Below are 21,788 nucleotides of genomic sequence, written 5' to 3' on the forward strand. Positions count from 1 at the left end.
TTGTTATGTTTTCTATATAGAAGGAATCTAGCGTGGCATCCGTCTTCGTGTTCGTCCGGATGTTTTCCGGAATCCTTCCGGGTGCTATTGCCTATGGATTATCGTGACCATACGGCTTGTTCAACTTGGACATGCAGTCCCTATATTACTCTGGTCAGTATCCATACAGGTTCTACCGAGGTCGCTAGATAGTAACCACATCGGAAGTATATCCACGCGCCGGAATTGGAAACAGCATTGAACACGGTTGACCAATGTCTGTCAGTATGTGGGCCACATACAGAACCTTGGATACATGCCAGATTGACAAATTTAACAAATGACAGCAAACCATGGTTAATACAAACCAAGCTATTAGTACAAAGAGTATATACTATGGTAAGCCGAGAATGTAGTGGCGACATGTGCTGGTTTATAATAACGGGATGTATGTCGATTCAATGGACGGCCGGTTTATCAGGGTTGATCGCGGCAAAGGATAGGGCAAAAGAACTGTGCAAAGAAGAAAGAGAAAGGAGAGAAAGGAATGAGGAGGATAGAAAGAGAAAGAGAAAAAGAAAAAATTAAATTCCGATGCGGGGAATCGAACCCCGAGCTGCTGTGTGAGAGACAGCGATGTTAGCCATTACACCACATCGGATGTTGTTGAGAAATTGCTCAATATTCTGTTTTATAGTTGAATAATAATGTACAAGTGACTATGTACTGTCCATTATAGTCTATCGGTTACATAGGATGGCGAATGGTTGGCAGGATGTAAATAGGCACTATATAATGAAAAATCCCTGCCAAGTGGGTCTGTTCGAATAATTAGGGAGAGAAAATTCAACACGCTGGCTGTTTAGGCTGGGCATTGGCGGTGCAAAGCAAGGTCATACTAGAAATATATATCTAAAACCTTTAGCAATCGGTGAGTCGCTTGAACTTGGTCAATATTTCTTTTGTTTCGAAATCTCTTATCTTAGACCACTCTGTACAGTCCTGAGAATCTTTGTATTAGCTTATCTATATAAAAGCCCCTAGGTTTCCAGCTATAGACCCTTGTATAGTTGAATTATCTGAATTTTTCATCCTTTCTCGTTCGTTCAGTTGTCTACATATCTGCCCCCATATGTGCATAAGATGAGATGTTGAAAAGCTGGGCGGCAATGAAATATAAAAATTAACTTCCTTGAATTCATGAAAAGGTAAAGTGAGGGATTTTATTTATAGCCAAAGGGCTCGTCAAATACCAACCGCTCACAGGGGGAATGCTGAGTTCCATGAAGATGTATATCTAATGCTAATTCCTACCATAACTTTCTGTAAGCTTCAACGATGTCTGCTAAGTCTATCTATACCAGACTCAATCGGCTTCATTCATATTCACAACCTCTCTCAGCATATCATAGCATATCTTCTCGCTAACAACGCTATCCTGTTGATAGTCGTCATGCTCGGCAACAAAGTCTCTCATCCACCTCGCAGGAGTGGGCAGAGTACCGCTTGCCCGACAACTGATGAGGTTGAGGTATTGCATCAGCTTGGCCTCTTCATTGGGAAGCAAATCCCGCTCTAGAAGATACGATCGAACGATGGGCACTAATCCAGGGAATCGAGCCGGCACTGTTGAGCGCTCGCCGTTGATAATCTCATCAATGGTCATCAGAGCATATACGTCCTCTTTCTGAGACTGAGCGCAGCCGTGCTGAGGATTGCATTGGACAGAATTCAACCCGCTTGGAGCCCAGTCCCGTCGACGAAACCAAATGCGTTCCTTGGTCACAGCATCAAGCTTTTGTGCGAGTTGCATGGACTCCGTCACTAACTCGATGGAGATATAGAAGTTCAACCGGTATGCCATTATGGCCTTGGACAACAAAAACATGAACACCGCGAATGCTGCGTTTTCCGAATCTTTGAGTTGAACCTCCATGGGGCGGAACTCAACCCGCCATCCAGCCCCTGTGTCAGCTTCTGGCATTTTCAGGTGGACATGCTTCCACACTCCGTGTTGAAACTTCTCGAATATATGATTAGTCTCCGGGCTGCTCAATTCGATTGCATCTTGATTCAGGCACAGTGGATCGTGCCATAGAAGATTGGAAAAGTATGAGGCTATAGATTCATCCATGCCCCCATCAAGGAGCTGCTGCCTTGCTGGTTCGTCCATTTGAACTTGCCCACAGGCACTTGCTATGTTTGTTGGCCGCTCATGGGAAAGGTACACTCGGTTGGAGGACCAGCGAGTTAGTGGACTCGAGCAACATTGCTTAGAAGTTTCTAGAAACCTAAATTCTTCCTCCCAAGTACGGATATCATAACTCGCCGTTAGGTAGTCCCACCGTGAGTCTGTATTAACCAGATACCCCTTATAGATAGGGGTTGCTGCTGTTAATGCCAGCATAGTGGGACCGAGAATGACTAATTGGTCGTGTAGCCATCTCGCATCAGGCTCGTTTGCAGCTTGAACTGTGGTCTGGAGTGCGCAGCATGATGCGCCGAATGCCTGTCCTTCGAGATAGACAGAGTCTTTCCCAAACAATGCTCCCTCGGCTAAGCAATCTTCATCTAGGAAAGGTCTCGGCGTGTTACAATCCCTATATATTGGGACATGCTGCCCAAAGGGACGTTTTCTTCGACCAAGAACTTGTTGGTTCATGTAGAAATACCGAAGCCCCGGAGCCACCACTTGGGGTGGTAACATTCTGTGGTGGACGTCACTCTGCGAGGTGTCATAGTGGGGAGTCGTGAATTGGCCTTTGGTACCCAAGCGCGGAAAGGAAGCAATGGTTAGCGGGTACTGAGTAGGGCCCAAAAGCTCTTTGATTAATGCTCGTCTGTAATGGTTAGACCACTGGCATAACCAACACTCAAGACTACGCACTTACCTCCGTTTCATATTCCTCTCGACATTGAGCAGGTCCCGTGTTTCGTCGGTGTATGGCTTCGAAGGGGTGGACTCGATCGCAAAGCTCTGCCCTTCTGGCTGCAGATCCATGGCCTCATATTCGAGTGATTCCCTAGACTATTTATTAATTGGATGATCCGTGATCGCCATCGAGCTCCAATCAGGGCTAAATCCTCACTTACCCCAACTTGCTGGACACCTGATTATCCCACCGACGCAGGACGTTCTCCTGATCCAATACCGCCGTTGCACGAGATTGCGAAGGGTCAAATTCTACCATTATATATTCCAACTACAGGATATATTCAGAATAAAAACTGCATGGTTCTCCCAGCTGAAACGTACCTCGTCACCCCATAGGGCCCTTGGGTTATTAATGTCCTTTCCCCGCCTCCATACGTTCAGGATTTGCTTAGGGCAATATGTGTTAGCGTTGACAAAAATCTGATAATAAGGGGGATGTAGCTGTACCTCGGCAGCCCATTTTCGCGCCTGAGGACCAATCTTCTGAAGTTCCTCTGGTGACAAAGGCGCTCTTCCGACCCATCTATTCCTTGTTAACGGGAGAGCCCCGATCTTGGTACAAGGTTTCGAGGCAAGTCTCAACGTACGCACGACCCATTATGACCTAAATCAAACGCAAGGTATAAGTAGTAGGTTGATAACAGTGAATTTGCCGATCATAGTCAAGTATCCATAGTGTTGGATGCGCATAGCGGCGGCGGCGACCAACAGAATTATAATTGCAGCAGTAAGGAGCTGAGACGCAGAGCAATAATTGTCTTTACATTATATTGCGTCAATATTATACCAATATGGAATATGTTTAGGCCGCAAGCAGCAATTCTTGGGTTATACTCAATCCGAACCGTGGGTGAGTCCCGTCTGGGTCGCAATGACAAGTTGAGTATACCACCCGTCATGATCTGCCTTGTACCAAAGTTTAAGTTGTAAACTGTGGTTACCGAATACCCGTCTCTCTCTCTCGGCCGGTTGATACAGCCGCTGTCATGACTTTTGTAGCAGAGAACATCTCACCCAGAGACTACGGAGTAGAGCCTGCAACACTTCCATGCGACAGTATACCATGGTGATGTCACCATTAAAGTATGCAGCCTTGGCAATCGTACATGGATCACGAAAGATCGCGTGCTTGTAAGCATGAAGGCTCTTGACTGTTTACTTGAGTTGCATGATTAAGTGGATCGACCGTTGTTAACGCTTATAAAAAATGAACACGCAGATCAAACATAGGATTGCACTGGTATGCGGTCCCGTTCCGCCTATAAGGTATAGGGCTTTTGGTCATACCGAAGTGCAGTGTTAGAAATCCTGCGTCGGTCCCCAAAGCATTCCAGATCCCGCTTGCATTAGAGCTCATATTAAAAGGTTATTATCACTGTATCAAAGACAAAAGGCTAGAGTTTATACGAAACCCGAGGCTTAGTGCTCTGCTTGAGTTAATAAGCTTGAACCATGCTGCCGACAAACAAGAAATACAACAAAAGATCCCCCCAACAAGTAGATTTGTGATGAACAAATGGCAAATGCCCATATATAAATTAGTTTTAACCCCAGATTTTAACAACTGGGGAAGGACCGAACAGGCTGTATTCAGGTATAAGGAAGAAACCCTCTCTATACCTTTTTCGTCATACCCCACTGTAGTTCAAAGGTCCTGGTTCAAGAGTGAAATTATTGAACTGATATTAGGTGAGCTCCATTTTCCAAATCATTAGAAAGTTGATGTTTGTACACTTACGTCAGACTTCCACATCCTTATCCCTGTACCGCTAGTATAAAACAAAATTTCTGTGGGATACAGCCGGGGGTTCTGCTGATCAGAGGGCGGGACACGCATCATGAGTTGACTGTCTTCCACAGATATCCGAAAGACATTTTGGCCCCTTTCTAGCATCGAGTGCAACTTCACCGAATTCGACTTGCACAGAGAGCTTCTCAGGCTCACAGTCCTATTTGCAATATTCCATTGCACCCATATCTGGTTTGGACGTGGCCACCTGGGAGGTACCCGAAAGCGAAACACGTAGAGCTTGGTGCGACGAGTTGCGCTTGACGCATACCAGGGAAGAATATCAAATGTCGTCGGCGGAAATTGTTTACCTGTCGCGCGGCAGCAACCTCCTGAAGCACCTGATTATAGTTATCAGAAATGGAAGGCTTTAGTTTGGTAGGTGAGGTTTAGGGTACCCATATGCGCTTAAACCAGGATCGCTGGAGCAAAGAGAACACCGCTTCCTTGGTAGGCTTGTCGTCCACGCGATACTGCCTCTGAGCTGCGATCCGTATCTTCTCCAGTGCTTTATCACTCTCATTTGCCATATTCCCGAGCCAAACAATCACACTCCTAGCTTTACTGGATGTTTCAGCCATGCGTCGAACCTGCTCCCCCCTCTCCTTGAGATCCTGCTGATTTATGCAAACCACATCAATCCAGAGAATCCGATCGATGTACCGGTCACGAATGTGCAACAGAGCTGTGTGAAGATTGGCAGTAACGGGGAAATTACAGCCCTGTAAAGAGATTGATTGAGGGCTGTTCAAGTCACCCTAGACATAGGATATAGCCTCGTACTGGTGGGTTGTGTCTGCCAACTGCTCCAAGGGATAGTCGAACAGACGACCTTAGAATACAGGAGTCTCTCTCCTTGCTAGGCAGTAAGCACAGCAGAGGGATATATCCCTGAGGTAATGGAGAGTAATGGTACTCGCGACTCTCCGCTTGTCCCATGGCGCTTTGTCTTCCCAACCATGAAACCTCGGATTCTTTCACCAATCTGAACAGCTAACGACTCTAAATAATTACAGAAGCTCAGCCCAGAGGAAAGGGGTAGCTAAGCAAAAGCTGCGGGGCTCTACTAGCGCTCGTCAGACTTTATACATCGGCCTCGTACTGGCATCTAACGATCCAATAATGGCATTTGTATGGATACTGAGACTTCTGCTAATCGATGTGATTCGTGTACTTGTTTGTCAGCCACAGGACAAAAAGAGGCGATACGCGCTGACTTGGCATATCAGAAAAGGCAGCGAGATCACACAGCCATTCCCCAAACCAGCCTTATTATGCTGAATGAGATGGCATTGATTGAAAGAATGATAATATAGTGCCGCTCTTCAAGTCTACTGCTTCGAACTGGATCTACCCGCACATTTTCCGGGGGTAAATAACTGACTGATAGCCAAGGCAAAGAAGGACATCGGTCCGCCTCGATGGGTCCGAGCAATCGGCGCTGCATGTGTAGCTGCCCAAAGGTGGACGCCATGACGGAAGTGCCACTGCTTCGGAGGGCAATGGAGTGGACTCCTAAACAAAGTAATGGCCTTCATACCTGCTGTACTCCACAACCTAATTTTATAACCGGGATCTATAGCACAGACTACTCTAACAGATTCCATCATAAATAGGTTATAGAAGCTTTATAAGCTCTTTCGTACCCCAGAGCCCAAAGTTGAAGCTTGGTGCGTCTAGGACTTGTCTAAGCATTCGTCCTCTGCATCACAGGGGCCACGTCCGATGGAAATACCAGGTTCATGTGTCTTGCCAGGTGTTACAAAACACCGACTAATGCTTTGGCCATCCTCATGATAACCGATGCCTGACAATTCGGCATCCACCCCCCCTAGACACCATGGGCCATCAGTTGTAATATAAACTCGAATGATGGTGTCAGTGTAGGCTAACCGAGCCAATCCATTACCGCATTCTTCCCCGTTCATCATCCTCAACATAGGGTTCACCTGGCTTCCGTTTATTGTGGCTAGCACTTCGAGATTTCTCTCTGGTAGACATTAAACGGCACTGTTCCGCCCTGACCATCTTCACCGCAGGTAGACCTCCAACCATAGTTAAGCCCGAAGAGGCATGGTATGTATAACGCGAGACGTCGGGACACGCCCGCCTATAAGAACATGGGGAAAAATCCAGTCCTCAAAGACAGGAACAATAGGGTATGGATCTATGAGGAGTCAGACTTGCTATAGAAAGAATGGCTAATCAATTTCGAGGATGAAATACACCCAGATATTGAGTGCCACAAAGCTAGCCGTGTCCTGTAATAGATCTGCATGATTCTAGGATCTTGTTTTAGCGTCGGAACATAAAGACGCAATGGTTTCAACTACGAACAGAGTCTGGGAACTATACAGGATATATCTGCGGTAATTATTCCGTTACTTGAGCACCCTATCTCAAATTCTTCTCCATCCTCTCTTCTCTGCCAGTTTCCTACCAAGTTCACTTCATCATGTAGACCATGAGAATGCTATATATTTAAAAATTTAAAACCACTATAGTATTAACACTGGAGTGGAGCTATAAGACCGTGGTGGTTTAAAAACCACGATGTCCATTTTTAGCAACGTAAACACCGCGCCAGAGGGGCGTCATTACTTTAGTTTCAATACCTATATAGTTTTAACACCAATGGGCTCTGGTTTAAAACCACCGAACCAAAGTATTTATACCGTAGGCCAATGGAGGCCTTCTGCCCTGCAGGTAGATCTATCTTCACAGGCTCAAAGGCTAAAGCTGTAAGGCTATGCTGCACAGTTTTGCAAACTTTATATCTCTCGTACTTCAAAATATGTCAAGATACTATAATAACTATAGTGGCTAGTTACCAGCATCGATTGATTCACATTCTCTTGGTGTGTCGTATTTAAATCACGTTTTCCTCTTCCGTTCAAACAGCGTCTGCACATTGTACATCTTGACCAGCCTGTGGGAAAGAATTAGACAAAAGCAAAATAGCATGAGAACTTGGACATAGGCTCAACTGACAATAGGAAGTACGCAGCATTTTGCTGATTTTTTTGATTTCGCACATTCGCTCTTGAAATCCGCTAAGTTGGATGGACTAGAGCTCGGGTTCTTGCAGCCAATGTCCAACAACCCAAGTGTGTCCGTACCACAGCATTGGGCTTGGCTATACAACCCGGTCGGGCAGAGAGGAGCGCTGCCGCCGCCGTTGCTGGGATTGTTGCCGCTGCTAACGTCGTCCTGGGCTAGAGCTGTTCCTAGTAGGAAAGCCAGAACTTGAATTATCCTCATTTCGGCCGAATCGGAGGATAAGAATAGATCTTGGCCAAATTTGCAAAATTCTGGATAGGAAGCAGCAGTCCCTACAAGCACGGGGGAAAACTAGAGGGCAAAAGAACACGGGGAAGAGACCGATGCTTAAGTTGGTGGGCGAGTAAGCGACCTTTTATACTGCGCAGTAGAGGCGATCATTGAATTTTGAGTTTAATTGCGTCTGCTCCACAGGGCCAAATCGGTATCGGAGGGGATGTAGATCAGTAACTATTGATCACTAGCCATCTTAGCCTATCGCCTATACGAATAAGCCGAGCTGAGTCGGCAAAATCAGCAAAAAAAAAAAAAAAAACCCACTGTAATCAACCGACCCCCTTTTCCCGGTCACCCACATAACACCACCAAGCTACACTACGCAGCACAGACTAGTTCCAATGGAGATCAACCTATGGGAGACGTGCCTCAGTCGCCGCTATTTGTCGAAGAGGAAGACTCACGAGCCACCTGATAGCGGCGGACAAAGAAGCTAGTGATGGGACCGGTAACCTTAACTGCCGCGTGTAAATAGTCTAGGAAGAGCCCCGTGTTCTCTTTGCTTCTTAGGTGCACGTTGGTGGCATCCCGGAACGGATCCGGGGCTTGATGGTACTATCTGCAAGAAGTTCCTGTAACCGGCCGGGCTGGTCAGGAACTGCATGTTCAAAACAACTAACTATCTACCTAACCAGGCGATTGAACTGGTCGTATCGGTACCGATCCGATTTTCGGGCTTGCAAAAGAGCCGATCGCGCGATCTGATGATCATAGATCCCTACATTATAAGCAGTTCGTGCGGCTCCAGCAATCGAGGGAATCGGATCAACGTGTCTGATCTGCATACTCTGAACGTATAGCGTTGGGAAGACTTGTCTGGGGGCTCAAGCTCCACCAGCAGCGACTCGTGATGCCCGTTTTCCCTGTTGCGTACTGCTAATGCAGAGAGCATTCTTGCTGATGGTACTGTATTCTATATCTTGTGGCTATTCTGTAATCTATGTGTACTTCATATCACTGAATATTGGTTATGGAAAGTTCATCATTTTCTGGCTATCAAGCAATACAAAAGACTCATAGCGAATTCCTCTCAGTACAAATTCAGATGGCGGAATTACGTCCGTGATATGTGGCGACGCCGCTGTCCATCCGTTCAGAAGCGCGCGCCAATAACATGATTCTGCAGCTGGAGTTAAATACCGATCCCGAAAGGTAGTCACACTGTTATTGGCAATGCGCTCAGCAGACGCTGGATTCTCTAGTAACGCCTGCATCTTTCCGGGCAGATCAGAAAAGTCGCGCTCCACTTCGACAAAATTCTGATCCGGGCCGGACGAGACAAGGAGGTAGTGATGGTGTTGGATATATTGGAGTTTATGTGCGACGACGACAGAACCGCATGCCTGGCGATATTTCAGAGACGCAGAATAGGATCGTCCTGATCCAGATCTGTTAGCAGTGCCCGTTGGCATGAGCAGGGAAAACTATGCTCACCTTCTACATGAGCAATGAAGCGATACCGGCAGTGGTCCTCCATGCTAATAAAGTTCGTCTGGTCCTTCCATATTATTTCCTTGACATCAGCCCACGGCTGATTCCTTGCTGTCTCCAGCAATGCCCGCCGCATCTTCGCCGCGAAGCTCAGTTTCCCCCTCCACACCAGTTTTGTCTCTTTCTCCTCCCAGGGTACCTCTTTGTGTCGAATACGATCAACCACCTGAGTATACGGACCGACTTTGCCGTCAACCTTGCCGTGTTCCCATGCCCAAAAGCCGAAGTCTGGCATGAGCCACACGGCTTGCTCATCCTGTTTCCGGGCCAATACCCATAGAGGGTGATGTGGACTGGCAACATCGTCTACTTTGTCTTCAACGGAGAAAACGAACTCCGTATTCGGCAGAGCAGAAGTATCAGGGCCCGTTGTTAGTGCCCGATGGATCGAACCCAAGATGCCCAAGATCTTGCGGCGATGGTCATCGCCCCTGGAATGAGTGGATATCACATATAGCTGACCGTTAACAACTGCAGCACGGGTCATACCATCAACTAGATGAATCTCATTCAGGTCATGCATCGATATGCCACTTTTCGCAGTCCAGAATGTCTGCGCGCGGTGGACATCTTCGAAGAGGCCTGGAAAGAAGCTCTGGCACTGGGCAGCATTGAGGGATAGGTTGTGTGCGTCGTAGACTGGGTTATAGGCCCGTGCCTTTGGTGTTGGGTCGTCGGATTGGCCAGAAGCACAATGGAGGCAACTCCCGCATTCGAATGACACAGCTGTTTGGCAGGCGCAATGACCCGCAGGAATGAGATGGTTAATCAAGGATGGCACATTGTCTCGATCGGAGTTGACACCGAACCACAGGGACCAGATGAACAGTGCAAGTATGGCACCGATGACAGCAAGGAGACCGAGACGAAGCAGACAACGGTTCTGGGTCGGCCTTAACATGATGTCTAGTCTATGGTTGGAACGACATGGCGAGCGAGTGTGTTTTAAGAAAATCTCTCAACGGAATTTCTAGGAAGCTTGGGACCCCATTACTTAGCGTCACTAACCCCAGGCAAAACGATGTAACATCATATCCTGGTCCGTAAGGGGCATGATGTCTTGACTGTGCAATAGTCTTGGGTTGGACGGCACATTTCCGTTTTATTCGCTGGTCTAGTAGATCGCAACACCCTTAACTTTCCCTTTCTCGGAAATGATCCTAGGCAAAGCGTTGGCCCATCAGCCTTATCCTAGTCCTTTTACCAGGGTTAAAGGACTAGCCGTGCGTTTCGGGGGGCGCCGTCAAGGCCATTTTGGTGGTATGGCCCACAGTGACGCCCGAGGATGGCTTAGAGCCTACAGGGCACAAAGAACAACTCGGCCCCACTCTATAAAGTAGCGTATTAAAAGTCTATGGAGTAGAGGATATTAGCTTTAACATTGATTTGTGACTTGTGGTAGGACGGACAGGCTTACCAAGCATTTAATGAGATAGTTACTCAGAGACAAGCAAATGCTAAGCACAATGGCACGGAGTATAGAACGGAACTGTGGCAGCCAAAACCACACCGGTGGCGCAACGTCAAGCTTCTTATTCTTGGCGGTAAGCCAAGCTCCATATGAACACCCGTGGGCCTTGCGGTCGGCCAGTTATAACCCTGGTCACCAAGCTCTTGTTTTTAATCGGGGGTTCAGATCCTTCGTCTTCCTAGTGGCGGACCTTCAGTAACTCGTTCGCCAAAACTTACGTGTCAGCGTGGCTATGACTCTAACGCTGCACGTTATACCTTTTCTCCTATTCCTATAAAGCTTGGCATTATGTCGATCGTAGAGAAACACCCTTGGATCTTCTAATTACTTCGCGGTCACAAGCTAGGGCAGACTCAGGCAATTAAGGACCTAGCGTAGACAAGGCATCCGGAAAGGGAGAACGCAGCGAGACAACCATCAGAAAATAGAGAATCAGGATAGCACGCTGCCTGTCAGAAGAGCACCGGAGTATATTTGAGGGGTCCTAGTCCAGAAACTGTTTCCCTCTCCACCTGGATTCATCCGGCTCTAGATAAGTGGATGCGGCCCCCAAACGCTAACCACTACGATCCACGACCTACTGCTTTAGCTTGAGAACGCATTGCCAATTAATAAAATACAGACCCAATTAAAAATGTGAGCGAGCATGCGTGATGCTTCGTTAGAGGGCACACAGCTCCGGATGACTTAGAAATGCCCTGGAAAATCCCGAGCCGTGGCCCTGGCTGGAGTCATTACTACGTGCGGAACAGGATCCTGGAGCAATTGATCCACGACTTCATGAGCTCAAAGGACTCTGCATAACTACCGAAAGAGACATTCGCACGTTTATATATGCTCGATTGCCTTTATGAATTGACGCAGCTGCTCAGTAAAAGAGTATGTACGAAGTATGTATGTACAATGCAAGGTATGATGAACACCTGGCAAACCATGCTAAAGAATTACGCATAGCTGGAAGGAACCAGGGAGTTTGCCCAAACCTCCAGGTATGTATACCCGCTGGCATCCAGCTCCATGGAATCCGCAGTGTTGGGGTCCGTTCCAAGCTCTGCCTCGGCATCGTCGGGGATTCCATCACCATCGGTATCGGTAGGGGCCGTACCCTGGTCGAGGTCGCCTGCGCCTCCCATGTCCGCTTCGTCGGAAATCAGTGCGCCATCTTTGCCATAGGATTCGACCTGGGCGATTAATTGGGTGTCGACACTGTCCCTCACCTTTGATGCTCCAGCATCTACTTACTATTAGTATGGTATCGGTGGAATATTTGTGAAAATGTAACTTACACTTGGTGACATAAGTCAGGGCATCATCCGGAGATAAGACGGACGCGACAGCTGGATAGTCGTACTTTGCGGTGACGAGATCCATGCCGCCGTAGTTGGAAGAGGCCACACCCAGCTCGCTGCCATTGAGAGTGCCGTCCTTATCGGAGTCATAGTAGTTTGTCTCAACATAGGCATGGAAGTTCTCGTTGCCACGAGTAAACGCTGTGACTGAGGTAGACGGTCCGCTAATGAAATAGTTCCCGATGACGTTAACATCTGTCTACAGCGTTAGCCCAGCATACCAGACATAGGAATCAGCAAGGTATGTGACGCACTGGACTCTCCCTCAGAGCCTCCGGCAATATAGCCACCACCACCGCCCCAGTTATAGATCACGTTGTTTGTGAACTCATTGACACCCTTGACCTTAGGGTTGCGCGTTTTGTTGTCAATGTACAGATTGCGGAACAGCGATACACCACCGTCGGTTTGCATCAAGCCGCCACAGGAATGTGTCTGCAGACCCTGGGCGATGATACTGTTCTGAATGGTAACGTTAGTGACATCACCATTGATCGAGAATGTCTCGTCACGACCCCAAGAGACAGAGACGTGGTCAAAGATCATGTTCTTTCCGTCGGCGATGCCCATGGCGTCTTTTCCTGATGAACCGCCTTTGCCCATGCGACTATGTATTTGGGTTCCCCTCGTTAGCATGGATGTTGCGTGAGACAAAATGCAATAGGTTGATGCTTACATCCTGATATACCGCACGATGGCATCGTCAGCGTTCGAAAATGACCACCCATTTCCATATACGGTGATTCCATCGCCAGGGGCCGTTTGTCCCAAAATCGTCACTTGTTTCGATACGACAATGCGATCGGTGATTTCAATCACTCCTCCCACAGAGAACACCACGATCCGACCGGACTGAGATACAGCATCGCGCAACGACCCTTCGCCGGAGTCGTTCAAGTTCGACACAACGTACACTTCACCCTGACGACCGCCGACCGCGTTCGCGCCAAACCCCTCTGCACCAGGGAAGGCGATCAAGGCCGACGTAGAGTGGAGAAGCGACAAGAGACTGATGAAGGAGAGAGTGAGCCGCATCTTGAATAGCGAACAAGGCGAAACAGAAACGAAAGTGGTAGAAGATTATCTCTCCATTTCATCCCGCGATGCCTCGGGCGCATATTTATACCTACAACCGTTCAACGCCGTGTCGCATACAGATTAGCTGCCAAGGAAGCCGTTGATTGATGCATGAATCGGGTGTTTTGGCAGTTCCCATTAAATTAAAAGAGAGTCTGACTCGGTATATGCGATGTTTAAGCGATGTTTAGCTGCCGACTGTGCAGCCCCTAGTGCTTCTCGGCTGTCACAGGGTCCGACAACCCTACTTTATCCGGTAACAGAACCGCGGAGATCGACAGTGCTCGGACGCTTTTATGTTTCGGATAAGACTCTGTCTGTTAGTTGCACCCAATCAGATTGTCTAGCCCCTGCATGATGGAATGGCATATTCCACCTATTACGAACTATTTATATGTTTTCTAGAGGCCCGCAATGTGCCGGATAGCCCCTGAACTCATGAATTGTTCTAAGAATGGACTGTATAACTGACATTAACTAGCACTATATCTCCTACTTCCCAGTGAACGTGCAACACCAAATACACGATAGGAAGCTTCTTTAAAGGGGGGGTGGGCAAGGACGGAGGAAAGGGAACGATCTATGGTATTGTCGCAATCTGGGCACAAGACCTACAAGGGAATCCACGAGTTAAACCCATTTGGTTCGCCTTGACCTCGATGTTGCCTTATTCAATCTGCGCAGGCTACGCTACTTATCTTAAGTAGTCTTGATGCGTTAAACTAAATATCTTTGCATGGGTAATCTTCGCAGCGGAAGCCTTCCAACTTTTTATCAATGTACTATCTGTATATGGTTTATAAGATGGTAGTCGGGAGCAAATGACGGACACAATGTCAATGAAGCGACAAGGCACATTGCTACAGCATGATGAGCAGATTGAACGTGGGGTAAACTTAGCGGCTATGCTCCTAGCACTTCTCGGAGCGCTTAACAAGACATCGTAGCCCCGAGGAATCGAATCTACACCTGTACACACAGGAGGACTGTCGTACTAAATTCCCCGAATGAGATCTACATCCCGGCGCTGTAAGATCGCGGACCGCTCGATCTACATTGCCGGTATGGAGCTTATCTACACAGGTCGACCAAACATAAGACTAGGTAACCAACAGCGGGCAACGATTAACAAAGAATGATGACACTGGGTTCCTAAAAGATCTAGTCACCAAAGATACGCAGTTATATACCTTTCTAGAATAGCTTTTACCATCACGGGCCATTTCTGTTGAGCCACAATGATCCTCTGAGAAGGAGCGAGTGCTAGATTTGGGAAGCATATAATCCTGGGGCATTGCAGCGCTCGAACAATTGGTACGTATACACACCGACAACTTGCAAATTTGCCATGACCCCCAAGATATCCACGTTTACACGATACAAGTGAATGAGGGGGCTCAGACAGGGCGTTGAAGCGGAAGAGGGGCAGCATCCGTGGCGCTTGAATGGTACCAATAAGGGCCCGGAAAAGCACCTGACATTGACAGGTAATTTCCCCAACAAAGAAAGAAGCCCTAGAAACATATCACTGTGCTCTAGTGACGGTATTTCTCGAACACATCATGTTTCATGCTAGCATCAGCCTCGGCTCTTGGGATTCTACTTTTCGAATGTATGCAACTAGTTGACCCTCCGTTTGCTTTTAACCGTTCAATTACAGAAGATTCGATTTGGACTAAGAGAACTCCAGAATGTCATTCAGTGTAATATGACTGGTCAAGGACAATTTTCTGAGGGCTCGTGGACTCTTTGTTACTGCCTAATTGTGATCATCCAAAGGGTAATGAAAAATGAAACACACAAGGAGGCGCTGTTAATAGCATTTTCAACTTCTTTTTGTCTCCATAATGGTGGATGACATTCAACTGTGATCTATGGAGTAGAATCTAACCCGCTGCAAGCACCACCCAATCGGTAAATCTCTTTATGCCATTGAATTATCGGATTATAATTCCGTAGAGATCTTGATCAACTGTGATATTTTCAATATATTCCATATTTCCTGAGCCAGGCTTAGATTTGGAGTTAACATTTTACATTCACCACCGTGAGAGCCGATGCCGAGTAACCTGGTTGGCTTGCCTACCCGCCACGTGCATATATGTCAGAGGGGTAAAAAATAGAATTTCAATCTACCCCAGTTCTATCTTGGATTGGCTTTGTTTAGGCGTTCTAGAACAGGGGCCTGGTATGTGGAGACCATAGCATACTATATCCTCTTTCGGCACCAGGCAGAGGCTGCGGAATGTAAGCCATCTTATTGAATATATAGACAGCAAGTGAATCATTACATTCTTCCGATCTGAATTTACTAGCTTCTGGAAAGCTGTGTGGTTCCTAGTATTTATAAGCCCTTCATGCGTTCTTTCATTCATTCTTTGCAGACATTCCTCCAGTCCTACCGTGCACCCCCCATCCATTCCCTCTACTTTGCTCTCCTGACTCTGGTATCCAGTCTAGCATCATGCTCTCCGTGAATATACTTCGTGTTCTGAGCTGTCTACTTCTGTTGTTCCAGGTTGCACAGACAGCAATCATCCCCATTCGCCAGTATGACTCGGAAGAGCAAGATGATGCGACCAATGATGATACCAACTCTCAGACCAGCGAGCCTAGCCTTTCACTAATGGCACCCTCAGCTTCGGCGACAGCCACCGCACCCCTGCAGCCGGGAGATAATCTCGCTGGAGGTACCGAAATTATCATTCCTTACTATGTCTACCCAGCAGAGGGGGCCTGGACACCTGTAGAGCAACTGTATGTTTTTCACGACTCGCTCCACACACTATGGTGAACCAGAGCAAATATACTAACCACACCCTAAAAGCGCCGCTAACAACCCCAATGTGAAGTTTACTGTCATCATTAACCCCAGCAGCGGTCCTGGCGGGGATACACTACCGGATGCCAACTGGCGCAAGGCAATCCCCAAGCTGACGGCACACTCCAACGTGGCCGTCATCGGCTACGTTGCGACATGCTACGGAGGCCGACCCCTATCCGCTGTTCAGCGCGATATCACCACCTATGCCAACTGGCCGACTGTGAGCGGTGATGCCTCTTTCGCAGTCCACGGCATCTTCTTCGACGAAGCAGCCGCTGAGCCTGATGACAAGAAAGTGACATTCTACAAGCAACTCACCACTCAAGTCAAGGAGAACAAGGGCTTCGGCCCACACAACAATGTGAGTACCCCTGCCGGCTTCACCTGCAGCCGCAAACTAACCAAACTTTCAGGTGGTCATGAACCCCGGAACAATCCCCGACAACGCCTACCTCGAAATCCCCGACTCGACGGTCATTTTCGAGTCTCCACACAGCAGGTTCCAAGAGGCGCTTGCAGGAGATGAATTCGACCGCGTCAAAAACATCGACAAGGCTCGTCTCTCGTCCATGGTCACCTCTGTACCCACGGGAACCGATCTGGCGGGTCTGGTCGGGCAACTTCGGGACATTACTGGCCACATTTATCTCAGCAACTCAGCTAGTTATCTTGAATACCCCCAGGCCTTGGAAGAGGCGGCACGCGTTATTGGTTCTAGTTGAATGTGGACATTCCTTGACCGGGCTTGGAGTTCATCTTGTCTGTTGACGGGTATGTGACCGTGCGGGACACCATGTGGGCGACTTGCCTTCTGTATGGAAAAACTATGTCTATTGTAGAGCAATAGATCTGATTTTCTTCTTCTGTTCTACGTCTACGTCTTAATTTGTTTTCTAGGCGCGCCAATGTAGGGAGGTAGCCGTAGTTACGTGTCAGAAGGACAGAGGTTCCCTAGGACGATATTGGCGTAAGTAGATGGTTTGAGACGCCAAGGTAGCACAAGTTCGTATATGTAGAAGGTCACATGGGCGTATATTGACCGAGATCAAGACTGGCTTCGATGGGCGCACCAATAATTGAAGGGGATCGGGGATAAGGTAAGTTCGTCCCTGACGCGCCAAGAAGCGCTATCGCTCTTCTGAAGAAATACCGGCATAGGAAGGGCCCTGGAGATGAATCGTATCAAGTAAGTCTACTGGATCACGTCATTGTGTGGCCTTTCCTTCTCTTCTTGCTTCATTTTTAGTCTTCTAGCTGTCAAAATTGCATTGATAACCAACGAGAAGCGAGGTGAAGAGAAGGGCCGAAACAAAAACGCTGGCTGGTTGGCACCGTATAATCTTATTTCAGGCCTTTAACAAAGCAGCTCTGTATCACCCACCCGCCGAGGGCCGAAGCCAACAGTTAAATTTTAGGTCTGACAGACCCTTCGTTCCTGAAATCATGTCGACAAAGAGAAGCTGATTTTTTAAGTATGCTGACAATGGTCAACGGGCAATACAGTTTGAACTTCACAATATTATACATAAAGTCAGGGCAAAGGACATCACATGACTGTAGACTTGAATTATTAGAACGAGACAATAAACCTCCGCAGTAGTACTGCTACACATTGCTACCATTCTTCGCAGATACTGGATGGACCCATACAAAATAGTCCAATAATGATAAACTCGATAAGTTCCGTGGATCCATCAGACCCATCCCGAGCTCTAGTGTCGCGCCCTGTTGATGACAAGCGCCGCAAACAGCCGAACAGTCATTTTAAAGATCGAGATCTGGCAACATCAATGGACTACATCTGAGTCGCTCAAAGCCACACAATGCGTCGGTTCCCTCAACATGAAAACGTTGAACTTGAGAGTGACCTTGACGTGAGGTCTGCTGCGAGTGAGCCTTTAGCGGATAATGTTGATGAAAGCCGAGCTGTTTCGGCCTTCCCAGATGGCGGACGGGAGGCATGGACATGTCTTCTGGGTTCATTTTTGATGATGTTTCCCTCATTTGGTTTTCAAACAGCTGGTAGGGCAACCCTGATTTATCCGTTTAATCAGAATTGGGAATTGACACCCTGTAGTTGGATCTGTCCAGGACTACATCAGCACTCACCAGCTTTCCAACTATAGCGTCAGTGATGTCGGTTGGATCACCGCCGTGCTGGTCTTCCTGACCCTATTTCTTGGTGTCCAAGTCGGCCCGCTATTCGATCGCTACGGACCAAGGATCCTGTTAATCTGCGGATCGCTCGGCAGTTTCACGTCCTATATTCTCCTCGCACAGTGCTCCGAGTACTGGCATTTCATGCTATGTCTGGGGGTCCTTGGAGGCGTATCTGCAGCAGTTATCACCACCGTATCGATCGCCGTTCTGAGCCACTGGTTCTATCGACGACGTGCGCTTGCATCCGGCATCTGCATGGGCGGATCATCAGCGGGTGGTGCCATTATCCCACTACTCCTACGAACCCTGTTCGCCAAGTACGGCTGGGCCTGGGCAATCCGGGTGATCGCATTCATAGCACTGGGGTGCTACACGCTGGGCTTCGCACTTGTCAAAGGACGGCTGCCGGGTAGTACCCAAAGCCGAACGACGATCGACATACGGGCGTCAAATCGCCCCGTTTATGTTTCCTGGCGGTCGGCGTCTTCTCCTTCGAGTTCATTATCTTCGGCTGCGCGGCCCTCCTCCCCACGTACGTCGCTACGCGGGACTCTCGCTGGACGTGCAATTCTACTCGCTCACCGTGCTGAACGCCATGAGCTTCCTTGGGAGAGTCCTCCCCGGCATCGCTGCCGACCTCATCGGCCGATTCAACGTCCTCCTAACCCTGGTCATCATGACCCTCATCGTGATGGCGGCGGTGTGGTTACCGTTCGGATCGCGCGACGACGCCACGCTGTACGCGGTGGTGGCTATCTTCGGGTTCGGGTCGGGCGGGTGGCTCTCGCTGGCGCCGGTGTGTGCAGGCCAGCTATGCAAGACGGAAGAATACGGACGGTTCTACGGCACGATTTATTGTGTCGCCGCGTTCGGTGTCTTGCTTACTGTTCCTGTTGGAGGGAAATTGCTCCAGTCGACTACGCCGCAGGTCCTCGTTGGGTTCTATTCGGCGGTTTTGTTGACCGGGCTGGTGAGCATTACGTTGTCCCGATGGGCTCTTCTGGATTGGCAGTGGAGATGGAAGGTTAAGGTGTAGGTGGACCAGGTTTGATAGATTAAGTAATTGATCAGAATATAGAAGCCTGGGCAAACACATAGCTACTGAATGATAAAATAATTGTAGAGCGATTTGCTCTCCACAATCATGGCTGCTGGAATCCAACCAACCAGCCAGTTACATGTTCCGGGACCAGGATGGAAAGACGTTAGACGCGCTTACTATGACGAATTATTCCGGGTATCCGTTGGGTAAGAATGCCTGGTGAGATTACGCATAAATATCTACCTTTGAAACAGAGGCTTCGAATTCCAAAATCTCTGACTGACTCTTCACTTACCTGCAGGCATTGCGTAGCCAATACAATGGCGGAATTGTTCACAGAAACGACGCCATCAAGAGTCAAAGATACGAAGGTAGTAGCCATTCTTTTTAGCATATCTAGCTTGTTGTATACAATACTCACCACCAGCATAATAGGGCTTACATTTGATTACCTGCTCGACTCCGAATGGGAAGAAGGTGCAGATTCTGCTCGAAGAACTCAGAGAGGTGTATGGATTGGAGTGGACCACATCCTTGATCGATCTCGACACCGATGAGCAGAAGCAGCCATGGTTTCTCAAGCTCAATCCCAATGGTCAGTACTTCTTTTTGAAACCTAGACAGAAACGCAGCCTCTCTCTCATCGATTGGCTGCAGGGAAGATCCCCATAATCATCGACCATTCCAGCGGCGAGCCGTTTTCAGTCATGGAGTCGTCTGCGGAACTCCTTTACCTGGTGGAAAAGTTTGACCCCGATCACCATTTCCACTTTTCGACGGCCGCCGACCAATCCCAGCTCTTCCAGTGGTTAATCTTCTGGAATGCGTCAGGCCAGCCACAGCAAGCGGGATTGAATCACTTCGGACGATTCGCTCCAGTGCAGGTTCCTTGTAAGCCTCGATCTTGTGTTTCTATAGGGGCAATCGCCCAAATGCAATACATGCGCGGAGAGCTAAAACAACGGTTTGAAAACAGATGCTGTTCAACGATTCAAGACCGAAACCCTTCGAATTTACAACGTGCTGGAACTGCACCTGTCCGGCAGCCTGGCCGGGGGCGAAACCCGGGAGTACTTGGTGGGGGCAGGTCGAGGCACGTATAGTATTGCCGATATCAATGCGTACCCCTGGGTGCGGGGGTGGAAGAAAAGCACAATTACCGAGGATGAGATGGACAAATTCCCGCAATTGAAGAAATGGATCGAGCGGATTGAGGCCAGACCGGCGGTGCTGAGGGGCATCGGGCAGCAATATGACGAGGAGGCGCATCCTGAGCTACTGCTCAGCACGAACTAGCCAACGTATCGCTAGCTACTTCATGTTATGGACGTGACTGCGTATAGACCCCTCCAGCTGATTGGTATGGCTGGTCCAGGTAGATGAAACAAAAAGTGATCAGGAAATAGATTAAACTGATGCCGAAAAGACAAACTCTGCACGACGTCGTGACTAAATGCAGGTGGTATTAACTATGGAGCCTTCTGGACACAGTGCGGAGGCAGGATATACTCTCTTAATTTTGGAGGGCGGATTGAATTATCCGCTTTGTAAGAAGCTCTTCTGAGGAGAGTCGCATGGAGCAGGGAGTACCGATAACCCTCCTTGTACTATTTACGAAGCATATGATCAGCCACCGTTCTTCTCGTCATGTCTCTACCGAAGCGAACTTGAATCCGACCTCTCCCGAATGCACCTGCACAAGATATTCTACGGATTTTAGCCCTTGAAAAAGACGTTGATTGAAAAATTCGATACTCTAGATAGCTGTATCGAGGTGGTCTGAGTCAACATTATGTGTAAGTCTTGAAATAAAGGCAAACACAAGGCGAAGAGGTTTAATTATTTGCTACAGTCACTCGGATGTTACACCGATCTTAATCGAACTTGATCCAAAGGTATATCCTACTGGATGCGTGTCTTCTTGTACTTGACTCGTTCAGATGATAACGAGCTCTTTTCCCTTCCTACTTTTCAGCCCTGCTCAGAAAGAAAGCGGATTTCCGATCCCATTATAAATGCCGGAACTTCTTGGATCTTCATACATACGGCACTCAGGATGTGGTTGTGGCTTCAGGATGAGAGCTCAAGGTCCGATGATTGAGTTCTTTCTCAATAGGTATGTATGGTTTCTTCTGCTTCGAATTCCTCTGTATTCTAGGCACCGCTCCCCTCGATGGGTGCGGCGTCGAGGCACTAGCCCGCATCAAAGATCAGGAGAGTGGCACGTGGAATCCGCTAACCCTGACCCGAGCCCGCCCCGAGCCCGGCGATTTCCAGGGCGGGTTCTGGATCTAGGGCCCGCTCCGGGTTTCCGGGTCCCAAGGTCAAACCCTGG

General features: G+C 48.3%; 6 protein-coding genes across 6 annotated transcripts; 2 read left to right on the forward strand and 4 right to left on the reverse strand.

Annotated features, from left to right (window-relative positions):
* Positions 1-1,345: 1,345 nt before the first annotated feature.
* On the reverse strand, positions 1,346-3,512 carry ABOM_008646 (glutamate--cysteine ligase; the record flags this gene model as incomplete). The annotated part of the gene is made up of 6 exons (XM_022535775.1): positions 1,346-2,819; positions 2,871-3,002; positions 3,073-3,182; positions 3,236-3,301; positions 3,362-3,437; positions 3,502-3,512. The coding sequence occupies 6 exons, from the start codon at positions 3,510-3,512 to the stop codon at positions 1,346-1,348; spliced, it is 1,869 nt and encodes a 622-aa protein (XP_022387023.1).
* A 1,343-nt stretch (positions 3,513-4,855) lies between these two features.
* Positions 4,856-5,233, reverse strand: ABOM_008647 (uncharacterized protein; the record flags this gene model as incomplete). Its single annotated transcript, XM_022535776.1, has 2 exons — positions 4,856-5,044; positions 5,102-5,233. 2 exons carry the CDS (start codon positions 5,231-5,233, stop codon positions 4,856-4,858), a joined length of 321 nt encoding a protein of 106 aa, XP_022387022.1.
* Positions 5,234-9,007: 3,774 nt separating this feature from the next.
* Positions 9,008-10,431, reverse strand: ABOM_008648 (endoplasmic reticulum-resident kdel protein; the record flags this gene model as incomplete). The annotated part of the gene is made up of 2 exons (XM_022535777.1): positions 9,008-9,417; positions 9,474-10,431. The coding sequence occupies 2 exons, from the start codon at positions 10,429-10,431 to the stop codon at positions 9,008-9,010; spliced, it is 1,368 nt and encodes a 455-aa protein (XP_022386978.1).
* A 1,514-nt stretch (positions 10,432-11,945) lies between these two features.
* On the reverse strand, positions 11,946-13,385 carry plyC (polysaccharide lyase family 1 protein; the record flags this gene model as incomplete). Its single annotated transcript, XM_022535778.1, has 4 exons — positions 11,946-12,235; positions 12,288-12,545; positions 12,605-12,957; positions 13,027-13,385. 4 exons carry the CDS (start codon positions 13,383-13,385, stop codon positions 11,946-11,948), a joined length of 1,260 nt encoding a protein of 419 aa, XP_022386977.1.
* A 2,506-nt stretch (positions 13,386-15,891) lies between these two features.
* On the forward strand, positions 15,892-16,973 carry ABOM_008650 (spherulation-specific family 4 protein; the record flags this gene model as incomplete). Its single annotated transcript, XM_022535779.1, has 3 exons — positions 15,892-16,184; positions 16,255-16,612; positions 16,665-16,973. The coding sequence occupies 3 exons, from the start codon at positions 15,892-15,894 to the stop codon at positions 16,971-16,973; spliced, it is 960 nt and encodes a 319-aa protein (XP_022386996.1).
* Positions 16,974-19,888: 2,915 nt separating this feature from the next.
* ABOM_008651 (uncharacterized protein) lies at positions 19,889-20,749 on the forward strand (the record flags this gene model as incomplete). Its single annotated transcript, XM_022535780.1, has 3 exons — positions 19,889-20,048; positions 20,111-20,344; positions 20,430-20,749. Coding segments are annotated over 3 exons (714 nt in total), but the record flags the coding sequence as incomplete, so codon positions are not given.
* Between the last annotated feature and the right edge of the window lie 1,039 nt (positions 20,750-21,788).

This window comes from Aspergillus bombycis (assembly GCF_001792695.1).
Source record: "Aspergillus bombycis strain NRRL26010 chromosome Unknown contig00073, whole genome shotgun sequence".
Taxonomy (NCBI): Eukaryota; Fungi; Ascomycota; class Eurotiomycetes; order Eurotiales; family Aspergillaceae; genus Aspergillus; species Aspergillus bombycis.